This window comes from Octopus sinensis, linkage group LG1 (genome assembly GCF_006345805.1).
Source record: "Octopus sinensis linkage group LG1, ASM634580v1, whole genome shotgun sequence".
NCBI lineage: Eukaryota > Metazoa > Mollusca > Cephalopoda > Octopoda > Octopodidae > Octopus > Octopus sinensis.
In genome coordinates this window covers 176641718-176667889 of record NC_042997.1, presented here as the reverse complement: position 1 = coordinate 176667889, position 26172 = coordinate 176641718, and the positions used below count along the sequence as shown (strand labels likewise).

At 36.7% G+C, this 26172-nt stretch overlaps 1 protein-coding gene and 1 long non-coding RNA gene across 2 annotated transcripts in view; one reads left to right on the top strand and one right to left on the bottom strand.

Annotated features, from left to right (window-relative positions):
- The window catches only part of LOC115215530 (laminin subunit alpha-1), a 28541-nt gene extending 16742 nt beyond the window's left edge, over window positions 1–11799 (top strand). Inside the window, exons 2-7 of the mRNA XM_029784715.2 lie at window positions 864–1268; window positions 3230–3397; window positions 5578–5769; window positions 8231–8389; window positions 9114–9218; window positions 10544–11799. Coding sequence (XP_029640575.1) covers window positions 864–1268; window positions 3230–3397; window positions 5578–5769; window positions 8231–8389; window positions 9114–9218; window positions 10544–10845 — 1331 coding nt within the window. The 3' untranslated portion in view covers window positions 10846–11799. The remainder of the gene's footprint in view (window positions 1–863; window positions 1269–3229; window positions 3398–5577; window positions 5770–8230; window positions 8390–9113; window positions 9219–10543) is intronic.
- Window positions 5198–23378, bottom strand: LOC118765333. The gene is made up of 3 exons (XR_005001172.1): window positions 22968–23378; window positions 5989–5990; window positions 5198–5208 (listed from the first exon to the last, which is right to left on the bottom strand). It is a non-coding gene; the product is annotated as an uncharacterized LOC118765333 (long non-coding RNA).
- Window positions 23379–26172: the final 2794 nt, after the last annotated feature.

Below are 26172 nucleotides of genomic sequence, written 5' to 3'. Positions count from 1 at the left end.
TTAGGCAAAAAAGGAAAGGAAAATATGCTTGTGATAACTGTATAGGGGTTCGTTTCATCATATTAAACCATTGATTCCTACACTTTTTTTTTGTTCTCTCTCCTTTTCTTCTTCTCAATCCTTTCTGTCGAAGAGTGTAGGCTTGGAACATCAAAGACTTTTCCATTCTTCCCAAGCATTAAACTAATGCATCTTGTTGTTCCCTCACCTGTCTTCATCTTTTATTTTCTGTAAATTTGAACTATACATATATATATATATGTATGGAATTATAAGATATATATGTATAATATTAAGGTTCCCATTTTGTTGAATGAATAAATAATCCAACATTCTAATATCCGAAAGTTGATGAACAAACTAAATTTGTTTCTCCATTTTCTTATTTGTATTATAAATTTACGGTAAAAATATTTCTTTACCTTCACCCATTTAATACAATAAATGAGTTAATTGCATTGCAATTAAAAACATTTATGTATTAAGAATCTGGGTACTTTATATTGGATAAATACTATCCCATAGTGGGTTACACCCATAACCCCTATCTTACTTTGTGTGTGTGTGTATATATATATATATAGGGACTACAATATATTTTGGCAACTTAATAAGAAAAGTTCTACTTGCTACGTTGCAAGTGGTGAAAGAATCTCAAAGACATGAACTTGTTATAGCAAAACTGACCAACATGTACAATACTGGGTAATAAACTTGTATTAAATCTAGTGTTCTTGGCATAACAGGAGCAATCAATCTAGTAATCTTATTTTCTGAAGTAAATATCTTTTCTTTTTTTCTAAAAAGAACATTGTTAGATTTCACTTGTCTCATTTTTGTTAATTCTTTATTCTTCTTTACAGCTATATCATCTGCCTTGGCTCCATTTGAACTTGAAGCATTCCAATTTTCCAATGAGAACGATTCCTCAAATAAATACTACCTCATCTGGGAACGTCCTGTGTACTTTCTACCTAGCAATTATATTAGCCATGCAAACATTGACAAAGATGCCAATGATTTATTACTGCACCAGCTTACTATTCCATTACCAGAAGAAAGTCAACCAAATCAATCATATCAAACAGCAGAAAATAAACCTGTTAACTTTAGAAAAAATGAACAACAATCAATTGAAAACAGTACGAATTCTGTAAACAAGGGATTCTCATACAAAGCCCACCATGGAAAGATTAATAACAAAATTGGTTTATTTGGTGATATACATGAATATATAATTGAATACAAACAAAAGGATTCAGAAGAAGGTAAAATATTTTGTTTTAATCTAAGCTGACTTGATTGCTGAAGATTATGCTGGTTACAGTAAATTTGGATAAAGGATTTTTAGAATCTAATTTGGTACCTGATGTTCCTGTTCCAGCAAGATGGCAGTGTTTTGTTTTGTTTTGTTTTACCTCATCTTTAGAAATGAAAGTGGTTTTTCAAAATTTACATTAATTTGATCTACAATCATCATCAGGGCTCTTACTTTTTGATATGTTCTAGATTCAAACTAGGAACTTTATTTCAAGGTAAACTGTCCATTCAACCACTGAGCTTGAATAAATTGAAAATAACCTTTCATTTATTAGAATGAGATTGATAATCTTATAATAATAATAATAATAATAATAATAATGAAATTATTGTATACAGTGCTCAGGTGCACCACAACTTGTCAAAAGTGTGTATAAAGCATATGCAGTAATGTACAAATGTCTGGAAAGTGAACAGTGTATGAGTCAGATACATGTTTGCGTGTGTATGGAGGGGAGAAAATCAGGTGTAGTGTTGGCGAATCTCAAGAAGCGTGGAAGTTTTGAAGGATGTATCACCTGACACATTGATGAACGAGCTCCTAACGATGATAAGAACTTCGCGGTTAGTGGCAATTCATTCAAACATTTAGATGTTTTTGCTTCTATGTCCAAATCTTCCAACTATATCAAAATAATTTTGGATCATTTATATTTAGGGCATTGGTGTAGCAGAATCATTTGAACATCAGACAAAATCCCATGAAGTATTTACTTATAATCTTTTACATTCTGAGTTTTAATACTACCAACATCATTATTACCTTTTATCCCTCTAGGGTAGATAAAATGTCAGTCAAGTATTAGAATTGGGATAATTGATTATAACCTTCCCCCAAATTTGGTAGATAATGCTTAAGTTATAAATGAGTATTTTGGAAAACCTACACTGAACAAAAACATTGAGTTTTTAATTTAATATTTCAAACTCTTAATTCTGTTAATTTTATTGTTATATTACTTATTTCAGTCATTTGACTACAGCCATACTGGAGTACCACCTTGAGGTGTTTTAGTCAAACAAATTAAACCCAGGACTATTTTTTAAACCTAGTACTTATTCTGTCAGTCTCTTTTGCCTAACCACTAAGTTACAGGGGGACGTAAACACACCGACATTGGTTGTCAAGCAGTGATGGGTGAGGGGCACAAAGACATACATACATATATATATATATATATATATATATATATATGCACAACAATCTTTCAGTTTTCGTCTACCATATCCAATATCACATGGCTTTGGTCGGTTTGAGGCTATAGTAGAAGACACTTGCTCAAGATGCCTTGCAGTGAGACTGAACATGAAACCATGTGGTTGGGAAGCAAGTTCTTACTACACAGCCATGTCTGCACCTATAACAATGTTTAGAAAAAAACATGACAATGTTTGCCTCAACTTCCTAAATACAGGGTAGGATGATCATATCATCATCCTCATCAGATTAATGTCCAGTTTTCCATGTTCATATCGGTCAGGCAGAATTTTCTTGAAGCAGATTTTCTATGGCTGGTTGCCCCACCTTTTGCCAACTGTACCTTGTTTCCAGACATGTTAAAATTTCCTCATGACCAGAGACAGGGAATTGGAAATGAAGGGACACCACTCGCACAACAGTGACACTTGTTTACGACTGTTGTATAATGTCATGGCAAGGAGACATGCATGCATACACACACACACACACATATATATATATATATATATATATATGAAAGGCTTCTTTCAATTTCTGTCTACCAAATCCATTCACAAAGTTTATCAAATACATCTCTCTCTCTCTCTCTCTCTCTCTCTATATATATATATATATATATATATATATATATATATTATCTCACACACACACACACAAGCAATAAAATTGCGTTTTTATCAATCTTGGAATTTTCTTTATCAATTTCAGCCAGCATCAAAAGAACTGTGAAAGCAGATGTCACGTGGTTTTGCCTTGAAGGTCTTCTCAATCACACATTTTACTCTATATATGTATCAGCCAACTATTCCACTTCCTCTTTTCGGTCAGCAGAATTCCTGTTGTACACAGATGAAAATAATTCAAGTAAAACAAATGGTAGAGCTTTTAATTTTTGTTTATTTTGTATTTGTTTGTTTGTTTTATTTTATTTTTTCATTTTTTATCAAATTCTTTGTTTGATGATATGAGTTCTATGATTCTGAATTTAAATGTTCAAATAGATAATTTAAGTTGGTCTTTAGGAAAAATTCTCAACCTGATAAACTGAACCTCTTTCTCTGCATGGATCATCCTTGTACCTAGTAAAAATAAACCAAATTCTGGTTACTCTGTTAAATGCAATCCTTATTTATTCATTGTTTTGAATTAATCATGCATTATCTTGGAACTTCAAGACTTTAATGATGTGATTGTTTATTCTTAGAATGACGTTGTAGGGTAGGTGTGAGAGGCCAGTTCTGGCTAGTTTAGCATAACGGTTAGTCCATATTACTTTGTAAAGAGCATATGGCTGGATTGCCAGTTTCTCAGGCACCATGCACAACATATCTGGTGCCAAGCTCAGATTTAAGCCTACTAAAAAGATAGTGGTGATGAGGGTAGAGCAGTCTATACATGGTCAACCTGCTAGATCTAGCAACCAAATCTTAAAATTACAGCCAACTGCCTTAAAAATTAAAGGAAATGTTGGACAATATAGTGCTAAATATATATATGAATTGATGGGAAAGTCATTGATAGGACAGCTTTAATTGTAGGCTGTTCAACCAGTGTGAACTTGGGGTTAAATAGCATTTAACTAACACAAATTGAAAAAAAATATTTGCATATTTTTGAAGCACAACATGGATATTGAGAAAATGACAAGATTTGGAAGAAAGGCAGCTTAAATTCAAATGTAGGAAACTAAAAGTTTTCTATACAATAACTAAATTGTCTTGAGAGCAATTTCCTGTGTTCTTATCAACATGTGGTAGAACCATGTATATATTTTTACAATCTTTTCTGGAGGAATCACCATAAAAGATATATGGGGAAATTATTAGTAAAGCTGCTACCGATTACCAAACGATTTCAAAGGTGTAAAACAAAAGGCTGCTTATAAATCCTAAAAGCTCATTGGATCACACCACTTAAGACTTCATTTTCATATAATGTGCCAAGGCCAAAGCCCATCATTACAGCCAGAAATTAAACATGCGGCATAAATGAAAGTAGAAATAGTATCACAGACCTAGCTTGTTGGGAACTTACCAATAATCTGCAGTATGGCATCTTGAACATGCAGTAAATTATGCAGAATGTTATAAGTACTTGTGAACGAATTTATAGGCCATAAATGGAAGATCGTCTGATGTAATGTTACATGGTGTGTGTCAAATTTGACTTTCTCACTTACAAACATATAAACATCATAAATATGGCAGATTTCGATCTTAACTGAGAAATAAAAAGGTACACTATACTCATGACACTAGCTACTGATTACAGTCCTTTGGAGATCACTGGTTTTTCAATGTGGCTAAGTCTTGTGTGTTCAGGGTGAGAAAAGAGCTGGGAACCTCTGATGAGAATGTGTTATCAAGGCCAAAAGAAAGAAGCATTCTCAATGGCCAGATGTCTCCAGGATGGCTGGGTTCATCCAGTAAGCCCAGGATATCATTAACAATGACTCCAGCGGGTTAATGAAAGCCATTACTAAACAGATCAAGTTTGTGAAGTTCACTTTTTCACTTGTGGTGCATAGGGACATCTAATACAAATGTTATGTTATGAGGAGAGGGCAAATTAAATCCAAGATCACAATATTCTCTATGATCATTTGACTCTCTTACTCTCCTGATTTGAATCCTCTAGAGTGTGGAATTGTTGGTGGGGGGTTGACTTTAGCCTTACTGTTCCAAGGACTGTCTGGGAGCTGCTGTGGTAGGTGGCACAAACAGGAATCATCTGATCCTGGCATGTAGAAGCTGACTTAGGGATAATTTCGTTGAATTATATGTCTGGTCATGGGTAAATATTGCCTTATTTGGAAACAACCTTATTCATTTTAAAACTATAGATATAATATCTTAGAGAAATTGGTCAAGATATGATGTGGCCAAATATAAGGCTTGTTTCTAGTAATTTGTCAGTAAGCCAAATACTTAATAATTACACATTTCTTCTTTATTTCTGAAGTTTTTTCTTTCTTTTTTTTTATATATTTCTTTGTTTGGCATTCACTTTTACACAATTGCTCTTATTTCAAAATCTGACATTGTCTAATATTTCAGTTTGTTCTTGTCACCCTCCTGGAGTTAAACCTGGCGATGAGAAATGTGACCTGAATTCCTTAGATATATGTCACTGTCGGGAAGGATACACTGGTTTGTTTTGTCATCAATGTAAGCACTTTTTCTATGAAAAAGATGGCCATTGCCTGTCCTGCCCTTGCAAATCAGACTCGAGTTTCTTTTGTACCTTAGGTAAGTCCATTTTTTTATATCAGTTTTCTTCTTCAGCAATGACATAACCAAATCTGTTAATCTGTCCGTTACACAGTGTAATATGATTTTTGTCCTTGGGTAGCAACTGTTATTTCCTATTAGCTTACTCCTAGAAAAATTTGGAAAATAGCTAATATTTCCTTCAAACTTTACTTTTGTTATATTTATTCAAACCCCAAAGAATCCTTCTCTACACACGGCTATGATGCTCCCCCACTACTCCTGCTCATGATCAGAGACACACATATTGTCAACCACGAAGGGAAATGCTGAAGTGGTTACGGTCAAGCAAGTGACAAGCAGGTCTGTGGTATTGAGCAGAATATTTGCTATAACAATATTTATGCTTCAGAAGGCAGTGAGCTGGTAGAAACGTTAGTATGCCAGGCAAAATGCCTAGTGGTATTTTGTCTGTCTTTGCGTTCTGAGTTCAAATTCCGCTGAAGTTGATTTTGCTTTTCATCAAGTATCAATTGTGCTAATGATTCTGCTAGCTTGGCAAAAAATATCTTGTGGAAGAATTGTTGGCATGCTGGATAGAATGCCAACGATTCTTCCAGCTATGTACCCTGAGTTCAAATTTCTGGATCAATAAAATAAGTACTTGTGCTTATAGTAGAAAGAATTATTATTGTTGTGCCTGATATGATAGTAATTATTATTTGCTGAGGTACGAGGAATGAAACAGAATTTTAAACACAAAACAAAAAAGGGACACAACTGAATATTAATCTGACTTCCTATAATTTGTTGTTCTAGCACCTTTTATAATAATGATTTCATACTTTGGGGCAAAATTATAAATTTGTAGGGAGTATCTAATCAACTGAATCTACTCCTGTATGTCGACTCTGGAAATAAAGAAAGCAGGCTCTCAACCCCTGTGTAATTTGAACACTAAATATTACAATGATTTCTTATACAGACATGTGAGCAGATTTTGTGGGAGGGTATAAGGTGATTTAATCTACATCTGTGTTTGACTAATACCCTATTTGGTTGACACTAAAGAAGGATATAAGACAAAACTTGATTTCAGTGCAAGTTGAACTCAGAATGGAAATGAATGTGACTAGATAAATTGCTAACAACAACAGAGATAATTTTGTTATATTTCTTTTTTATTCTTGTACAGATTTCAGTCTTTGGACTGTAACCAAGCTGGAGCACCACTGTCAACTGTTATGATTGATTACATTGTTCCTTGTACTTTGGTATATCTATCTATATTTAATGAATATCATAAAGGGACATAACTTGTTACTTAAATGTTGGGTTCACGTTTTGGCACACGGCCAATGATTTTGGTGGAGAGAGCCAGTTGATTACATCAACCCCAGTGCTCAATTGATACTTATTTTATCGGCCCCAAAAGGATAAAAAGGCAAAGTCGACCTCAGCAGAATTTGAACTCAGAACATAGAGGTGGATGAAATGCCATTAGCATTTTGCTGGTGCTTTTAAAATTCTGTCAGCTCACCACTTACTCATCACTTAGATATTTCAAGCTATTGTTCAGTGGACCAATTTACACGCACACACATTCAGGATGAGCTTCCACAGAGTTTCCACCTGCTAAATTTATCTCCCAAGGCATCGGTCAACTCAATGTTATGAAAACACTTGCCCACTTGACTATATTTTCAAGCCTTTTTTGTTTTCCAAGTCTAGACTTTAATTTGGTAAAATACTACCACACGAGCACATAGGTAAAGGCGTGGCAGTGTGATAAGAAGCTTGCTTCCTAACCACATGGATCCAGGTTCAGTCCCACTGCATGGCACCTTGGACAAGTATCTTCTACTATAGCCTCAGGTCAACCAAAGCAAGTGAATTCGGTGGACAGAAACTGAAAGAAGCCCATCATCACCATCATCATCGTTTAACGTTCGTTTTCTGTGCTAGCATGGGTTGGATGGTTCGACCGGGGTCTAGGAAGCCAGGAGACTGCACCAGGCTCCAGTCTGATCTGGCAGTGTTTCTACAGCTGGATGCCCTTCCTAATGTCAACCACTCAGTGAGTGTAGTGGGTGCTTTTTATGTGCCACCGGCACAGGTACCAGGGCAGGCTGGCAGCGGACACGATCGGTTGGTGCGTTTTACATGCCACCGGCACATGTATATATATGTGTGTGTGTCTTTGTATCTGTGTTTGTCCTCCCATCGCCATTTGACAACCAGTGTTGGTGTGTTTACCTTCCTGTAACTCAGCATTTAGGCAAAAGAGACTAGGCTTTAAAAGATAAGTCCTGGGGTCAATTTGTTCAGTTAAAACCCTTCAAAGCGGTGCTTCAACATGGCTGCAGTCAAATGACTGAAACAACTAAAAGAATGAACTTTTATAATAATAATCTTTTTGTCTTAAAATGGATTTTTTTTTATTATATTGCTTTAATTTTTCTTACACTACTTATTATTTTTTAACTTATTTTTCTTTCAGTGGGAGAAGTAGCTACTTGCTACTGTAAGAAGGGTTATAATGGTAAAAATTGTGAAGTTTGTGACAATGGCTACTTCTCGTATTATGACAAGTGTGCCAAGTGCATTTGCAATGACAATGTTGACCTTAACTCCCCCGAGATTTGCGATCCCCGCACTGGTAAGGTTTTAAGCTTTTCACCTTTGTTACTATTGGCAATGTTTGTATTTTCTGACATATAATATTCTTATAGAGATGTACTTGCATAGCAAGTGACTTGATCTGAGATTGTGTGCTGGAACGAAAGCAATTGCAGCGTGGAAGGTGTTTATAAGCCATTTAAGAAACACACAAAAACCGTTAGATTCACTTCAACATTTAAATTTAATTTGTCAAAATATTTTCGTCGCTTTGAGACCGCGACCTGTTCACTGACAAAACTTCGTGCTGCATCTCTATTAATATTCTTATAATTTAGGAATTTTGTTGTAACTCTTCCTCTGTATCTGATATTCAACCAAGCTTTCATCCTGATATTGTTTTAGTTCAAACAGTCTATCTTAAAATCACTCGCTCACTTTTAGTTTTACAAATAACACATGTTTTCAACAGATTTTTCACGAGTGTTGACAAAATAATGTACAAAAACATAGAATAAAAGTGAACCAAACATAAAGCCTTGTAGAACAGACTGACACACTGATGGTTTGTCAGAAGATTGGCTAAAGTGGTTTTGCAGCCACATAGTTAAATTCAGCCTGGTCCAAATCTATTGTGTTAAACGTTATTAAAAGCTCATACATCCTGACCAAGTGATAAGCAAACTTTGGAGGGAATAGTAGTCATTTCCTTTCTACAGTCTTTGAAGGTGAAAAGAAAATATCTGTGTTTTATATTTCTTTAGGTGCATGTATGCATTGCCTTCGTAATACTACTGGTTTTGCTTGTGATGACTGCCTTCCTGGTTTTGTTGGTGACCCAATTCTACACAAGAACTGCACATATGAAGGTGAATTATTATTGTTTGAGTTCTTTCTTTATTTTTAATTCTAATCTATGTTTCACCTCTATAACACAGCATAACACAATTTTCGTCCTTGGGTAGCAGCTTTTTTTCCTATTTGCTTACCCTTAGAAAGTATGAAAAATAGCTAATATTTCCTTCAAAATTTGCTTTTGTTACATTTATTCAAACCCCAAAGAATCCCTCTTGGCACATGACTATAATGCTCCCCTACTACGCCTGCACATGATCAGAGGTGCACTTACTGTCAGCCACTAAGGGAAATGCTCAAGAGGTTAAGGTCAAGTAACTGACAAGCAAATCTCTGGTATTGAGCAGAATATTTGCTATAATGATATTTCTGCCTCAGCAACTCAATGCTGAACCCGTCTGAACTGCAATGGAAAATAGGTCAGTTTCAAAACATTGATGTCCGGGTCACAAAAGCAAAGTTTGAAGGGAATAGTAGTCATTTCCTTTGATTTCTAGATAGAAGCAAATAAGATATAACACTTACTGATCAAAGATAAAAAGAAAATGAAACTTTTGTTACACAGTGTATAGTGTAGGTATCAAACTTCATGGGGCAATTTTAAAATTAACATTAATTTTGAAACCATGATGTATGATCATTTATACCTAGTTAATTCTTGGTCAGAGTATGAAACTGGATATTGTAAAAAAAAAGAAAAACAAAGAAGTTGGGCTTTTTTTGTTGTTTTTTTTCATATAGATTACCCAGATTTTGGTAAAATTGGGAAGTAAATTTCTTAAGTACAGAGTTATACCTGTGCCAATATAGTTGATGAAAATTACAATACTCTCTTTACTTGTTTCAGTCATCTGACCACGGCCATGCTGGAGCACCACCTTTAATCGAGCAACTCGACCCCGGGACTTATTCTTTTGTAAGCCCAGTACTTAATCTATCGGTCTCTTTTGCCGAACCGCTAAGTAATGGGGACATAAACACACCAGCATCGGTTGTCAAGCAATGCTAGGGGGCAAACACAGACACACAAACACACACACGCATATATATATACATATATATACGACGGGCTTCTTTCAGTTTCCGTCTACCAAATCCACTCAAAGGCTTTGGTCGGCCCGAGGCTATAGTAGAAGACACTTGCCCAAGGTGCCATGCAGTGGGACTGAACCCGGAACCATGTGGTTGGTAAACAAGCTACTTACCACACAGCTGCTCCTGCGCCTATATTATTTAATATTAAACAAAAGAAAAAATGTATAACTTTTCTGCTTTTTTTCATTCTGATATTTCTCTAACAGTGGAATTTTTTGATATCCTTTATATTAATTTTTTTCAGGATTTGGTAAAAAAAAGACATCTGTGGAATCTCAGAAACTGAGTGGCACATTGATTTTTCTTATTGTTCTTGTCTGTTTCCTGTTAGTTTTCCTTTCTGTCTGTTTATACTACCATCGTATTTGTACCAAAGTCAAACGACTCAACAGAAATCAACGGAAAGATGACCAAGCTGGCATCAGATTCATTGATATGAATAACCAGGAATTTGATGATGGTAATAACAGTGCTTGTTCTAGTGGATTCCGTATACCAGGCCAACAAAGAGACATGCAGTATTCTCCACTGAAAGAGTGTTTGTGACAGATATATTCAATACGAGCAATTAACTACTTTTATACTCTCCAATATCTGTATTGTTGTATTTCTCCACATACATACATATCTGTGTATATGCATACATACATACATTATATGTGTGAGTATGTGTTAAGAAAAAAATTTACTCATGTCCATTGTTAATCAGTGGACAAGTAATATTCTACAAGACTTTTGAAAAGTTCAGTATCTGAACTTAACAATGTCACTCTCACATACTCTCTCTCACCACACACACACAGGTATTGCTGCTTGCTATTGCCTACCCTCCAAGAATCAAGTTTTACAAAATGATCCTTAATCATCTAAATGATTAATTTAGATGATTAAGGATTAACTAATTCCACATATATACATACAGGTAAATGGTTTTTGTTACATATCTCATTGATCCTTTCAAGCTTTATTTATTGGTCTACAGAGGCTGAATCTACTGATTTATACCTTCAAAGACATACTCTCATATCTATCCCCCGGCCCTTATTCTTTTTAATCCCACATTTCTCTCTCAGCCAATTCTATTACTCACCTGAAAAAATGGTAATGAGTTCTTGTTTCAGTTTGTTATTATTACTAATTATATATTATCGTCCTCATTGTTTTAGCATGTACTTGTGCCATGTTTGCAAGGGTCAGGCAAAATTCATTGAGTCAGATTTTTCTACAACTAGATGCTGTTCCTGTTGCCAAACCTCATTTATTTTCAAGAATGAGTATTACTTCCAAATAGGTTACTCACAGATCAGTGAAAATGAATGACCAAATTATATGATTGTGATACACATTTACAACTATCCAAAGAGCCTCAAACACACGTTTACCTATATACATTTATGCACACACACAAATACACACATATATGTATGTACAAATATATAAACATACATATATACGTGTGTGTGTGTATGTGATAGTTTTCTTTCAGTTTCTATCTACCATATCCACTCACAAATAAAATTTTGGTTAACCCAAGGCTACAGCAGAAGATACGTGTCTAAGGTGTACGCAGTGGGAATGAACCAGAATTATATATATATTTATATATCTTATAGGTGTTACATATATATATAAGCAGATGTAAAGAATAAGACATGTATGTATTTATGTGTATATAAATGTATATATGTGTTTGTGTGTGTATATATATATATATCGAAATCAAATTTGATGACTAGCATCCGTGCTAGTGGAGCGCTAAGAGTACCATCCGAGCGTGATCGTTGCCAGAGCAACAGACTGGCTTCCATGCCAGTAGCACGTAAAAAACACCATTCAAGCGTGATCGTTACCAGCGTTGCTTTACTGGCATCTGTGCTGGTGACTGGTGACACGGGAAAAAACATTCGAGCGAGGTCGTTGCCAGCCCCACTGGACTAGCTCCTGTGCAGGTAACACTTAAAAAGCACCATTTGAGCGCGGCCATTGCCAGTAGCACCTGACCAGCCCTCGTGCCAGTGGCACACAAAAGCAGCCGCTACTCTCTTGGAGTGGTTGGCGTTAGGAAGGGCATCCAGCTGTAGAAACTCTGCCAGATCAGATTGGAGCCTGGTGCAGCCATCTGGTTCGCCAGACCTCAGTTAAATCATCCAACCCATACTAGCATGGAAAGTGGACGTTAAACGATGATGATGATATATCTTTTACTTATGCCCCAGCATGGCCACAATCTAATGACTGACCATGCTGGGGCACTGCCTTTAAGAATTTTAGTTGAATGAATTACTCCAGCACTTATTTTTTTTTTTAAGCCTGGTACTTATTCTATCAGTCTCTTTTGCTGAACCACTAAGTTATGAGGATGTAAATACACCGACATCAGTTGTCAAGTGATGGTGGGGGACATGCACACACACACACATATAATGACCTTCTTTCAGTTTCCGTCTACTAAATCCACTTATAAGGCTTCGGTTGGCCTTAGGCTATAGTAAATAAGACACTTGCCCAAGGTGCCATGCTGTGGGACTGAACCCAGACTCTTGTGATTGGGAAGCAAACTTCTTACCACACATACATACATATGGTCCAGCAAGAAGATCCAATAGATTTTGACAACCTTTGTTGTCTGAAGGTACAGAATGGTGTCTGCCATTTATAAACGTGTAGGGAATACATAAGTAACTACTCATTTAGTCTAAATACTAGCACTATGACCCGGCGTTGCCGGGTCATAGTGCTAGTGCATGCATATACAGCTGCGTGCATGCGCACATACACGCGAGTACTGTCCAAATCTCCCACCAATCACATACAGCTGGCTGGCATTCAATTGGCGTATCAAGTTTCGGGCATTTTGTTTGGGTTTTGGATAGAAAATTCACAAAAAAAAGTCACTTCTATTGATTTTTTAATGGCTTTGCAGGGTGACTGGGGAAATGTAAAGATGTGCATGACCACCCTTGGACAGTTTTGAATGACCATAGAAAGTGCGAGCCCTCTAACTGAAAAATTGTGGATTTGTATAAAGGACACGCACACAGACATTTTGCCATTTATATATATAGAGATATCATCCAGATGCCTGCCTTGTTTCACATACATTCTTATACCTTTGCTGAAATTTATAATAGTTTGCTCAGTCCATCTCTTTCATTGATAAAGACTCTCTCTTTGAGGTAACCCCAAAGGAAATATTCACAAAAGTCTAGGATTATTTTGCAACACTGGAAAATTACAAGCTTAGTAAAAATTTCTTTATAAAGTCCATGAAAATTATAGACGTTCTTTGATGTTTACTGTTCATGCTGAAGCCACGTTAAAAGCACCCAGCATTGGGTGGCATTAGGAAGTTATAAAGGACATCCAACCATAGAATTCAGGCCAAGTCAGACTTGAACCTGGTGCAGCTCTCTGGTTTGCCAACTGTGGTCAAACCGTCTGACCCATGCCAGCATGGAAAATATGTTAAAGGAGGAAGATGATGACAATCGTGATGTTGATGGTGATGGTCAACTTTAATGCATAAAAATATTGCCATCACCTGTTAGAGACAGTAATTCTTTCTTTTAATCACAATGGCTTTCACAATCTTCCTGCATTACCTATCTGTAATTTTTATAGAGAATTTGAATATAACTTTGTAATGTTTTCCTATCTGGAATTAGGAGCTGTAGCTGTATGGAAGCCATGGGAGTTCTTGTTGTATAGGTGGTGATACCATGTTGTTGGAATGATACTAATACCACATGTTGGAATGATACTAATACCACATCTATTTAGTTCTGGAGGAAAGAAGTTATGCAATAGGTACACAGCTTAACTATATTTGATGGGAGAGGTATGCAGTAATATATATCTGGAAGATCCTGGAAGGAATTGTGCCAAATTTTAGCATTGAAAGCTACACCAATGCCAGAACGGGACGACACTGCATAGTGCCAAAGGTCCCAGCAATGCCATCACGCTTCAAGACCAGTTACTGCAACAGCCTGAGTTTCAAGGGCCCACAGTTTTTTAATATTCTCCCAAAGAGTCTGAGGAACTTGCACAAAGTAGATGTAGGGGTTTTTAAATCAAAGCTGGACCTCTTCCTGATATTTTTACCAACAACAACGGTATTATATTCCCACTACACAATTATCCGTGATGACTCGTATTGAAATACAAATAAAAATTTTGTTGCATTTGAGTAACTGAGTTACCACTCTTAAAATTTATATCTCAATCACAGAGGCATGACAGTATGCATTCCATTGTTTAACAGCTATTGAAATGGTGTGATTTTTGCTGCTCGACATCACCAAGCTTGCAAACACCAATCACAGTCAATTAAATTTATTACCTTTTAAAAATCATTAGATTTTCCTGCCAGACCCTCTGTCTGTGTGCGCAAGCAGGACACACCTTTCTGCTTTCAGTCCTGACAAATTATCTGGTTGTTTAATTTTAGAGAAACTTCAAATAAGAGATTATATTTTTTACTATGTGATAAAGCTGTACAATATTTGTTCAAAATGCATACATTGTGTGTTCTTCACTCATGACTAGGAATTGATTTTTAAAATTTCATGTTTGTATGTTATCTGGATTATAAATTCATATTGGCCATCACTTCTGTCAAATTGTCTGCTTCACTAATAAATGTCTAAGTCAATGCCTAAGGCTATTACTTTCATTTGTTAGGAACAGTATTTCTTTCACAATCCACCTGCATTGTTTGTTTATAATTTTTATGGAGAATTTTGTTTAACTTTCTAATGTTATCCAATCTTTTATGTATTTTTGGGAAATGTTTATATGGTACAACATTTAAATAGGATATTTTCCAACTTCAGTAAATATTATATTGTGTGCGGGATCTTTCTGAAATTATAGTGGACATATGTATGTATGTATTAGGGTGTTCGGAAAGTAGTTTGTTTTACCAGAAAGGACAAATGTAAACTACATTTATCTGAATAGTTTTAATCAAGAATGTAATCACCATTGTTTGCAATGACCACAGCCCAGTGGGAAAGTAACTTTTTTATGTCACATTCAAAGAAACCTATTTCTTTTCCTGAAAAAAGTCTGAAAGTCTGTTTTCAACTTCCTCATTCTGAATATTTTGCCTTTTATAAAATGGTTCTAGTGATCAGAACAGATGGAAATCCATAGGTACTAAGTCAGGTGAGCATGGAAGATGTAGAAGAACTTCCCGTCCTAATGATCGTGTAACAGAGCAAAGTTTGTTGGATATGCCACAATCACTATCTTTAAACCACAGCTGACATGTATGAGATTTCACTGCATTCAGATACACTTCACAAATGTTTTTCATTGCTTCTGTAACAGTACTTTTGTTTCATAAAGTTCTTATCCTCCATGGGATTAATTACCGAAATGATTATGAATGACAAACTGCCGAATAGAAGAGATGATATACTATTTCTAGACAGCACCCGCCCATCTTGACCATGGTTCTGATGTGAATGGTTGATTCGTATTTCATAATGGTGAAAAAACACAATTATTTTACAAACACTCTAATATATTAATATATATACAGGTGGAAAAAAACATCAGAGATGCTTTGCAACCTTCTCTGAATCTATCAGTGTTGGAAACTCTTCTGTATCATCAGCAGGTATCTCAGGACCACAAGAGTTTTACTCTTTAACTTGTATGCTTTGCTTGAAAGGGGCAGTGGGGACTGAATTAGTCTTTGCTTTTGGAAGATTTCTCTTGTGGTCTCTTGTTTAATCACAGCTGGTTTCAGCTGCCATGCCTCTCCCCTTGGTGGCTTTCTTTATTTGTCAGGATCCCAGACCAATCTTCTGCAGGAAATAGTGCACCAATGCAGCTAGAAAGCTGCAGTAGCTGACTTCAGTAGGGAATGAGGCTGCATGCCATCCCTTAACTAGTGTCTCATGAACCAAGTCCTGAAATTTGGTTTCCTTCAGCTGGTGAGAAATGTCAGGTCTTTTCTCCCAGTGCACTGTAAGTTCAGCTAACTATGATGATTGTTTTTGCATGTGTGTGTGTGTGTATATATATATATATATATATATCATACTCCACAGCAAAAGTTTTAAGACCATTCCTTCTGTTTGCCACATAAAAGCATCCAGCCATAGAAACTATGCCAAATCAGACCACCTGATCCCTGCCAGCTTGAACAATAGGCATGAAATGACGATTTTGTTTTCAGATGTGTGTATGTGTATCTATATGCATGCATATATTGTTTACTTCTCAGTTATGTGACTTCAAGTTCAGTCCCATAGCCTTTGGCTAAATAATGCCTTGTGATGGAATTTGGCAGATGGAAACTGAAAGAAGTCTGCCAGTTGTGCGTACGCATAATTATACCATTGTATTGTACATATTTATTTTTGGTCCCCTTTCTCTTTGAATCAAGTATTTTTACATATATGTGTCTACAAATATTTACAGACCTTAGTTATGCAACATATGTTGACTTCATGATTTGCGGCTGAGCTGTAGATGATGATGTCACCATTTGTGGCTAGACTGCAACTGGAGACTTTTGTTGACATTTTCCGACAACAAATCATTTGTTAACTCCTTGCTTTGAAATTGTTCTGAAATAGAAATTTTTTTTCTTTATTTGAAACACAGGTAAGGGTTGGTGACAGGAATAGCATTCCATAAAATTCTTACTTCTACTACCTTCCCATCTAACTTTTGCTAGCAAGTAAAAAAAAAATAAATATATACTTTCATATTTGAGTGAGATCGTTGCCAGTGCCGCTAGGACTGGCTCCTGTGCAGGTGACACGTAAAAAACACCATTTGAACATGGCTGTTGCCAGTACCGCCTGACTGGCCACATGAAAAAACATTCAAGCGAGGTCGTTGCCAGTGCCGCTGGACTGGCTCCTGTGCAGGTGGCACATAAAAAATACCATTTGAACTTGGCTGTTGCCAGTACCGCCTTACTAGCCCTCGTGCCGGTGGCACGTAAAAGCACCCACTACACTCTCGGAGTGGTTGGCGGTAGGAAAGGCATCCAGCTGTAGAAACTCTGCCAGATCAAGATTGGAGCCTAGTGCTGCCATCTGGTTCGTTAGTCCTCAGTCAAATCATCCAAGATTAAAAAAATTTCATTAAAAAAATGATGATGATGTTAATTTTGATATGTGAGTGGCCAGTTGTTCAATCAACTAAAGAACCTACTTATTGAAAATTAGCATGTGAAGTGGCTTAGTCTATCCCAGACATATGTACACTTATTCTAATGCACAAATGGAATCAGTATGATACAGTATGACTAGGCTGGACTGTTTGAATTATAGATATAGTCCATCTGATGAGCTTCTTCACAGTTTTGCTCTACTCTTGATTCATTCACAAGGTTTGGTAAAGGTACTTGACCAAGATGAGCCATCAGGGTTGCCCAAGCGACTGCATCCAGAAAAGAGCTACTCAACTAATCGGCCTGAAGTCTCTCATAGATATATTCCAGCTACTGGTCCACAATCCTGCTGTCTCCTATCTCTGCCTTTTCTGCTACTACTATAATAACCTCTGCTCCTTGGATCTAGCTAACCACATGCCACCTCCATTCAAATATTCCCATCCTACTTGTCTGTCTCTTCTCATCTAGGTGCAGTGTGGTGGCACATGGCCTAGTGGTTAGAGCAGCGGACTCGCAGGTTCGAATCTCAGACCAGGCGATGTGTGTGTTTATGAGTGAAACACCCAAGCTCCACGCGGCTCCAGCAGAAGGTAATGGCGAACTTCTGCTAACTCTTTCACCACAATTTTCACTCACTCTTTCCTCCTGCATCTTGCAGTTCACCTGCAACGGACCGGTGCCCCGTCCAAGTGGGGAACCTATACACCAATGAAACCGGCCCTAATGAGCCAGGCATGGCTCGAGAAGGAACGAACAAATCTGGGTGCAGTGATTAAAACAAGACCTGGGCAGGGCTGGGTTTGTGCTCCTTCCAACAGGCCTCACTTTAATCACTATACCCGACCCTTTCTTCCAAAGAATGTTAGCCCTCTGGAATTCCTTCCCAGCTCATATCTTTCCCCACAAGTGTTGACTTTCAAAAGGTGGAAGAGGCACATTGATTGCATCAACTTCAGTCTAGAAGGCCAGCAAAGGCCATAAGCAAGTCACCCTGTATTTTATAAAATGTAATTGATTGTATGAAAATTTTATTTTCCTCATGTAGGTGGTGGTGAGGCACCAAACTGATTACACTTTATATTTTGAAAAATAATGTCTTAACTGCTCAACCCTTCTCTGGGAAAACTTTAGGACTGCTGATGGTTGTACTATGATCTATGATTTAAATCTTTCCAATTTAATTTATCTATGTTACCTATTAAACCATGCTGTCTGCAGTTAGCAGAGCTGCCAACAAATGAACATGTAAATAATTTTCTTTTAAACTTCACTGACAGCTATAGTATTGATCTTTCATATTGACATTAGAATGGGGATTAAGAAAAAAAAATATTCAACAACACTGTTGATTCCTTGTTGTTCTTTGCTTCTTTGACAGCTATATTATTGAAGAACCTATCAAAGATATGATGACTCTGGTTATGTGATAAACAATCTCTACTTATATAAAGAAAAATATTTCTTGATATTGACTCTTAAATTGTAATCATCTTTTGTATGGCAGCTACATTACTAAAGAGTCTTTGAATAACATTGATTATTACGACAGCTTGCTTTTACTTACTGATGAGGTTCTTTAAATATTGAATCTATTTTATACACTTTGTAATATCTTCACTTTTTTTAAAGCTGTTACTATAAAGAATTGTTTATTTTGAAAATGCCAACTTTATCAGAGTAAAGCTGCTTTAAATTTATTCCGTTTGCAAGATTTCAATATCACTTTATGTTTTAACAGTGATTTTTAAACCTTTCCTTGAGAACCTCCACTTCCCAAGTGCACTAAAAAAATAAATTAACTTTTTTCTTTTTAAATTTTTTAATCTTCACATCTACACTTCTAAAACAATTAAGCAAGGGTTTAATTTGTTTCTTGCTTCTGTTAGGATATTGGTTGCTAAAAGAATGTGTTTTCCTTTTTATTTACATTTTTTTTTTTTAACACAAAAACCTTTCTTTTTGGAATTTTTATAAAGAAAAGAACACTGGCTTTTGGTGTATTTTTACTTGAATGTGTATGCAATGACTATCACTCAAGTAATTCCCTGTTCAAGTTCGTCAAGCATTTTATTATTGTAACTAACTTTTTTTGACTCTTAATTTGTTTTACTAAAACTGTACACCAGTCAATAAAACATTGAATACTTCTTCACTTCTTTCATATTTTAGATATTTTTGAATTAAGATTAACAGTTTTAACCCTTTTGTTACTGTATTTATTTTGAGATGCTCTGTGTTTCTTTCAATTACTATAACAAAGAATTTAGTAAAATAACTTAGTTATCATTAAGTTAGTGTTAGGAACATAAATTGCAACTAAGTTTTGGTGGGGAATTTTAATTCAAAACTTATGAAAACTCATTTGTACTCAGAGCCAGAGCCAGTTTCAGCCGGGTTGGTAATGAAAGGGTTAATGTTGATAATTCCTTGTCCCAACAAGCAAAGAAATTATTTCAGCATAGGAAGTTTAATATCAACCAAAATTTTCTTTTAGGTTTTCACATTTAGATTATCAAAATATCATGGAATTTATCAAACAAAATAAAGAATATTTGGCAACTGGTTATTTCAATTTTACTTTCCTTAGATACAATTGAAGCTTTCAACACAATATATCATCATCATCGTTTAACATCCTCTTTTCATGCTGGCACAGGTTGGATGGTTTGACAGAAGCTGGCCAGGCAGGCCCCTGCATCATGCTTCTGTGCCTGTTTTGGCATGATGCAGGAGCTTGCCTGGCCAGCTCCTGTCAAACCGTCCGACCCGTGCCAGCATGAAAGGAGTTTGGTTTGTTGCGGTAGGGTGTGTGAAAATTTTTATTGTGATGTGTGGGTGGAACACAATGCTTCTAGAGCTCAGGTTTGCTGATGTGGGCAGGTCTTCTCTCAAACCTCATATTGCCAGACATCTCAGTCCATTGTCATTTCCTTCATGAGCCCCAACACCCTCAGATCAGTCCTCAACATTCGATTCCATGTCTTTCTGGGTCTCCCTCCTCCGCAGGTGCCATCCACTTTCAGTGACTAACACTTCTTTATACAGCTGTCTTCATTCATACACATCATGTCTCTTCGCGCATGCTGCATTTGATTCGTCTTATGCCCAACTTATCTCTCAACACATTTATGCTGTCATTCATGCACATCCAGCAGAGGATACTACCTTCATTCCTCTCTAGTCTATGCATGTCCTCTGCATTCAAAGCCCATGTCTCTCTACCATGGAGTATAGCCATTTGTACATAAGCATCATACAGTCTACCTTTCACTCTAAGAGAAAGTCCTTTTGTTGCCAACAGAGGTAGTAGCTCTCTGCACACTTTTTCCATCCTATTCATATGGAACTGAGTAAAACTTGCTTAAAATATATATAACTCCTATCTGATGTATTGAATGCCAGTTTCTTTCATTTATGCTCTCTCATTTGTGCATGTATTATATCATATCATATATATTATTGATCATTAATGCATACAGTGACCAAGACCAGCTGCTCTAGAAACAATACTTCCAGAGCATCCACTCCCATTGCTAATTTGGTCACCTAGGTAACAAGAAACTCTACTACCTCAAGAGAGCCTCCTGGACATTTGAGAGTTCAAGTCCCATGTGCTCTTATGCTTATTGTTCCTGCACATAAGCCACACACAAAGGTGACCTCATCTGTTAATCTAACTGTGATTCTACTGCATCTCTTATGAGTTCATAGCATACATTTGGTGCTGTGAATATTTATTCAAATTTAACATGTTCTGTATGTAAATTAAGAATTTCCATCATAATTGTATGCAAGAAGCATTTTGTCATGTTCCAAACTAGTGAAATCAATCATCATAGGCTGTCAATGATAATGACTAATATATACATATTTCTTTACTGCCCACAAGGGGTTAAACAAAGAGGGGACAAACAAAGGGATTAAGTCGATTACATCGACCCCAGTGCATAACTGGTACTTAATTTATCGACCACAAAAGGATGAAAGGCAAAGTCAACCTTGACAGAATTTGAACTCAGAGCGTAGAGGCAGACGAAATATCTATTACTTTACTGCCCACAAGAGGCTACACACAGAGGGGAAAAACGGATTAAGTCGATTATATCGACCCCAGTGCGTAATTGGTACTTAATTTATCTACGGAATTTGAACTCAGAACGTAAAGGCAGACATAATACTGCTAAGCATGTCGCCCGGCATGCTAATGTTTCTGGCAGCTCACCACCTTATGACTAATATATAGTTATGAGTCTGAGTGCCAAAAATTGATCACTCTCCTCCACAAGTTTCTTTTCTGAACCATTGTGGTTCAGCTGTAGAAATTCAAATCTTCAATCTCCTCATGGTGTGTTTAAATACATTCTTGTTTCTCAGTTAGAGTCTATTCTGCTCTTTCATACTCCTAATCCAGTGTAAAAAGAGTATTTTGGCCATTCTTTGGATAACTCCAAACCAGCAGGTTTCATTCCACCCAATACTTCTTCCATGCAAGGGAGTTTGGCTTTCTTTAGAATAATGGAATTGTTGACGTTGTCTTTTCAAGTGATTTTCATGATCTGCCCCTAACACCTCAGCATGAATGTGTGCAGTTTTCATTTTTTTTTTAATGTTTGCAGTGTTACATTAAAGCCTCCAATTCATACAACAGGTCATACAAATACTATTGCGAAGTATACTTTGCACCATAACATAACTCATTGTTTCATCTTCTCAAACTATTGAACTGACCTTGCTCATCATGAAATTTAGTTCTTCACCATCAAGCTTACCATCATTATTAATTGTGCATGTTGACCTTGGGACTTTGCTGATATAGATCGTAAGCTATTCACTCCAAGTCTTTTGTCTTCATTATTTGATTACCCATCAACTGAGATTTAGGTAATACCCTTCTACATGTAATATGAGATTGTTTTTGATACACCGAATCATCACCCTTCTCTACTGTTAGCCATCATTCTCTCACTCCAATTACTCTATCTTTCCTATCACACTCATCATAGTTGGCTATCCATCCTCTAGGTCAGTGGTTCTCAACCTGGGGTCTGCTGACCCCTGATGGTCCACAAAGGGGGTCTGTAAACTAAATTCAAAATTTCATATATATACATAAGGATAAGCATATTAAAAGGGGTCCATGGAAAAACTCATTTAAATAAAAGAATTGGGAACCACTGTGCAAAGGCCATAACAGTGCAGAAGAGTACACTTTAGTCTTAGAAGATATTGACTTATCAGATAAAATGGTTTGTTTCTTAGCATTGTTTGAATAAATACAATTTTTTTTTTTATTATCAGTGTTTTATAGATTTCTTTGTAGCTCAGTTCTTCCTCTACAACACTTATTAATCATTTTTGAAAAGTTGAATAAATTTTACCTCTTTTTAGACATGATAATAGAGTGCCAAGTAAAAAAAAAAAAAAAATATCATTTCCAACACCTGCTTCTCTTCTCTTCGAATCAAGGTTCCAAACCTGCCAAAGTCACTCAAGATATTTGTGTTGCATACAGAGAAGGTACTATTACAGAAATTTGATCTCAAGTACTCTACATTGCAGCTGACTTGCTCACTTCAATGAAGGTTAATCGAATAAGTTCATCCACAAGGATCCATACCAATTCACTAGTGAAGTGGCCCAGCATATGGGATGATCTCATGTTAACATCACCCTTCACCTTCACTCAGAGTAAGGCTCCAAAACTCTGTAGATGGGTACCACACACTCTGAACGAGACAAATTCCAGTGCTCTCTTATCACCAATTTGCTCGCTCAACAGCTGGTTACTTGTACACACAGATTTCTTTACCACATCACTGGCAATGAAAAACTGCATCTATGTCAATATGAAGTAGATGATAAAATGACAGAAAAGCAAGCCAAACCAGAGCTGCATCCACACAAGGCAATTGTCTGTGTTTGGTAGGATTAGGAAGGGATAATCATCATCATCGTTTAACGTCCGTTTTCCATGCTAGCACGGGTTGGACAGTTCGACCGGGGTCTGGGAAAACCAGGAGGCAGCACCAGGCTGATCTGGCAGTGTTTCTACAGCTGGATGCCCTCCCTAACACCAACCACTCCGCGAGTGTAGTGGGTGGTTTTTACGTGCCAGGGGAGGCTGGCAGCGGCCACGATCGGTTGGTGCTCTTTTATGTGCCACTGGCACAGAAGCTAGTCAAAGCAGCGCTGGCATCGGCCATGTTCGGATGGTGCTTTTTACGTGCCACCGACACAGGTAACACAACTACAATTGCCATTTGATATTTATTTGTTACGAAATACTCAAAAACAATCACATGGTCAATATGTTCAGCAAATGCACTGGCTCAACAAGGCAATCCAGCTGAAACAACCTGACCAAGAACATTGCATGCTTCTTCAACATAGTAACAATAAACCCCATGTTGCTAATTTGATCAAAACTGCTATTCAAGTTCTTAGTGGGAAAGTTCTACTACATCCACTGTATTCTCCTGATATAGCACCTTCAATTAACACCTTTCAGTTGCTCTCCAAAAGTCAGTGAGGAAAATGTGCCTCCATAAATTCTCTGAGTCAAAACCCTGTGATTTCTACCATTGCAATTGACAAGCTAGTGGAACAAGGGCGAAAAGTCATGAACAATGGAGAATGTATCAATGATTTAAAATTTTTGATAAAGCATTAAATATATGAGAAAAAAATTTTCTTAGTGAACCCAATATAAGGCAGCCTCACTAGTGCTTGGTGTCATAATAAAATGTACCCAGTACAATCTGTTAAGTAAATGGTATACAAATGAAGGATCAAGGACTCCTTGGGGCATCATAACCTCTCTAATGATGATGCAGTATATAGCTAAATGGCTGATGTTAGAAGGGCACCCAGCAATAGAAGCCATTAAAAAAAATGGAACATACAAGTTACACACAGTCCTCCATTTCATCCTGGCAGGCAATAACTCTGTGGACTCACCAGGATGACACATCCACCCTATGTCATCATGCTAAAGAGGTAATAGTTTGCTGAACTTTCTCTATTATATTGTTAGACCACAAGGCTTTCAAAATGTTCTCAACCACTGTCAATTAGATCACCTAACAGAAGATTCAACTGCTGGAGGACCCTCCAAGCATTTCATGGGTGCCCTCATTGCTAACTACTTTTACTCCTGTGCATCTACTACATACTCTATGAGTTTGCTTGTTGTTCCACTACACCCATACATGGAACTTCTACCAATTCTTTTACTGCACATCGAGCATGGCCACTTTCAAGATGGCAATAAATTCCAGTCTTTTCTGAGTATGACTTCTGTCTTTGCTAGATTTCCTTTAAGATCTCTCAATCCTAGGTTTTACTTCCACATTTATGACTTCCCTAATTCTCTAAATGATTTTGCAATGGAAACTACGTCAGCTTACAACCAGAACTGGGCCCTTATAGATGCCAACCTACATTCCAAAATTCTTTACAGATGATTCACCTTGCTAACAGCATATCTGTACAAAAATGATTTCTGAGAACTGAACAAGTTATCTTCATTTAATCCTTAGAACCTGTAACACTGGTATAGCTATGATAATCGTAGGCCTGCACATACCATAGCACCAGTAAAATTGTGCAGGATCATTGAGTGCCACAGGTGTTTGATTATGCAGGTTTTAACCCTGTTTTGATTGACCAATCAGAACATGTTATACCCAAAAATAAGATATATCTGCACCCTGTGCAATTGTTTTGGCAGTATGTTCTTGTAAAAATAAGAAGTTTCACAATGAAATGAGTCCCAGTGTGAACATGAGCAAGGGCTGTCAAGATCAAAATGCAAGAGCCAGAAGCCATACACTGCTTGAAATATTGGAGTGAATTAGACACTGAAAATGATGCAGATTACCTGGATAGTGACTTGAAATCTGTTCATGACAACGAGAGGTACAGTATAGGAAGCGAAGGCAGTGAGTGACAGCAAAAATGATTCAGATAATGAATCCAGCAATGGCACTACAAAACTAAATTCCAGCAAAGACAATGCAGATACAATCAGCACAGGCCTAGCATAAATGGCAAGTCTAAGCCAACTGAGTTTGTAAATTGTATCATATATGCCATGCCACTAATCCCTGTCAAAACCAAGCACAAATGGCTCAAGAGACCAGGCACAGGATTCAAATGGTTAGGTTTTCTTAGTGATCTGTGGTAACATGTCTGTGCTTCTTTGACATCAGTAAGGACAAGTACCATCACAAATCTATGGGGAATGATAGTGAACAAAAGACGGTATTCACATGTCTTTTCCATTTCATGAGGCATTTGAAAGTTCATCTGATTTATGGTATTCTCCTATCATGATTGGCTGATTTTTTGAAGTTAGTCTTGCAAATAGTAGGTGTTTAACCCTTTAGTGTTCAGATTATTCAATCAAACATAATGTCTATTGATTTGAATTAATCATGCATTATCTCATATCTTCAAGATCTTGATGGTGTAATTACTTAATGTAGAATAACATTGTAGGGTAGGTGTGAGAGCCTGGACCTGGTCTGTTTTGACATAAAACAGATTAAATATTTTGGCCAGATATGGCCGGTTTAAATACTAAAGGGTTAATGTCACAGAACTCCATGAACCTTGATCCCTTTTCATTTTATGTACTATAACTATAGCCACCATATACATCAGAATAATCATTACAATATTCCCAATATGTCCATTTAAGTTACCAACCTAGCCTGCAGAGTCCATTGTCC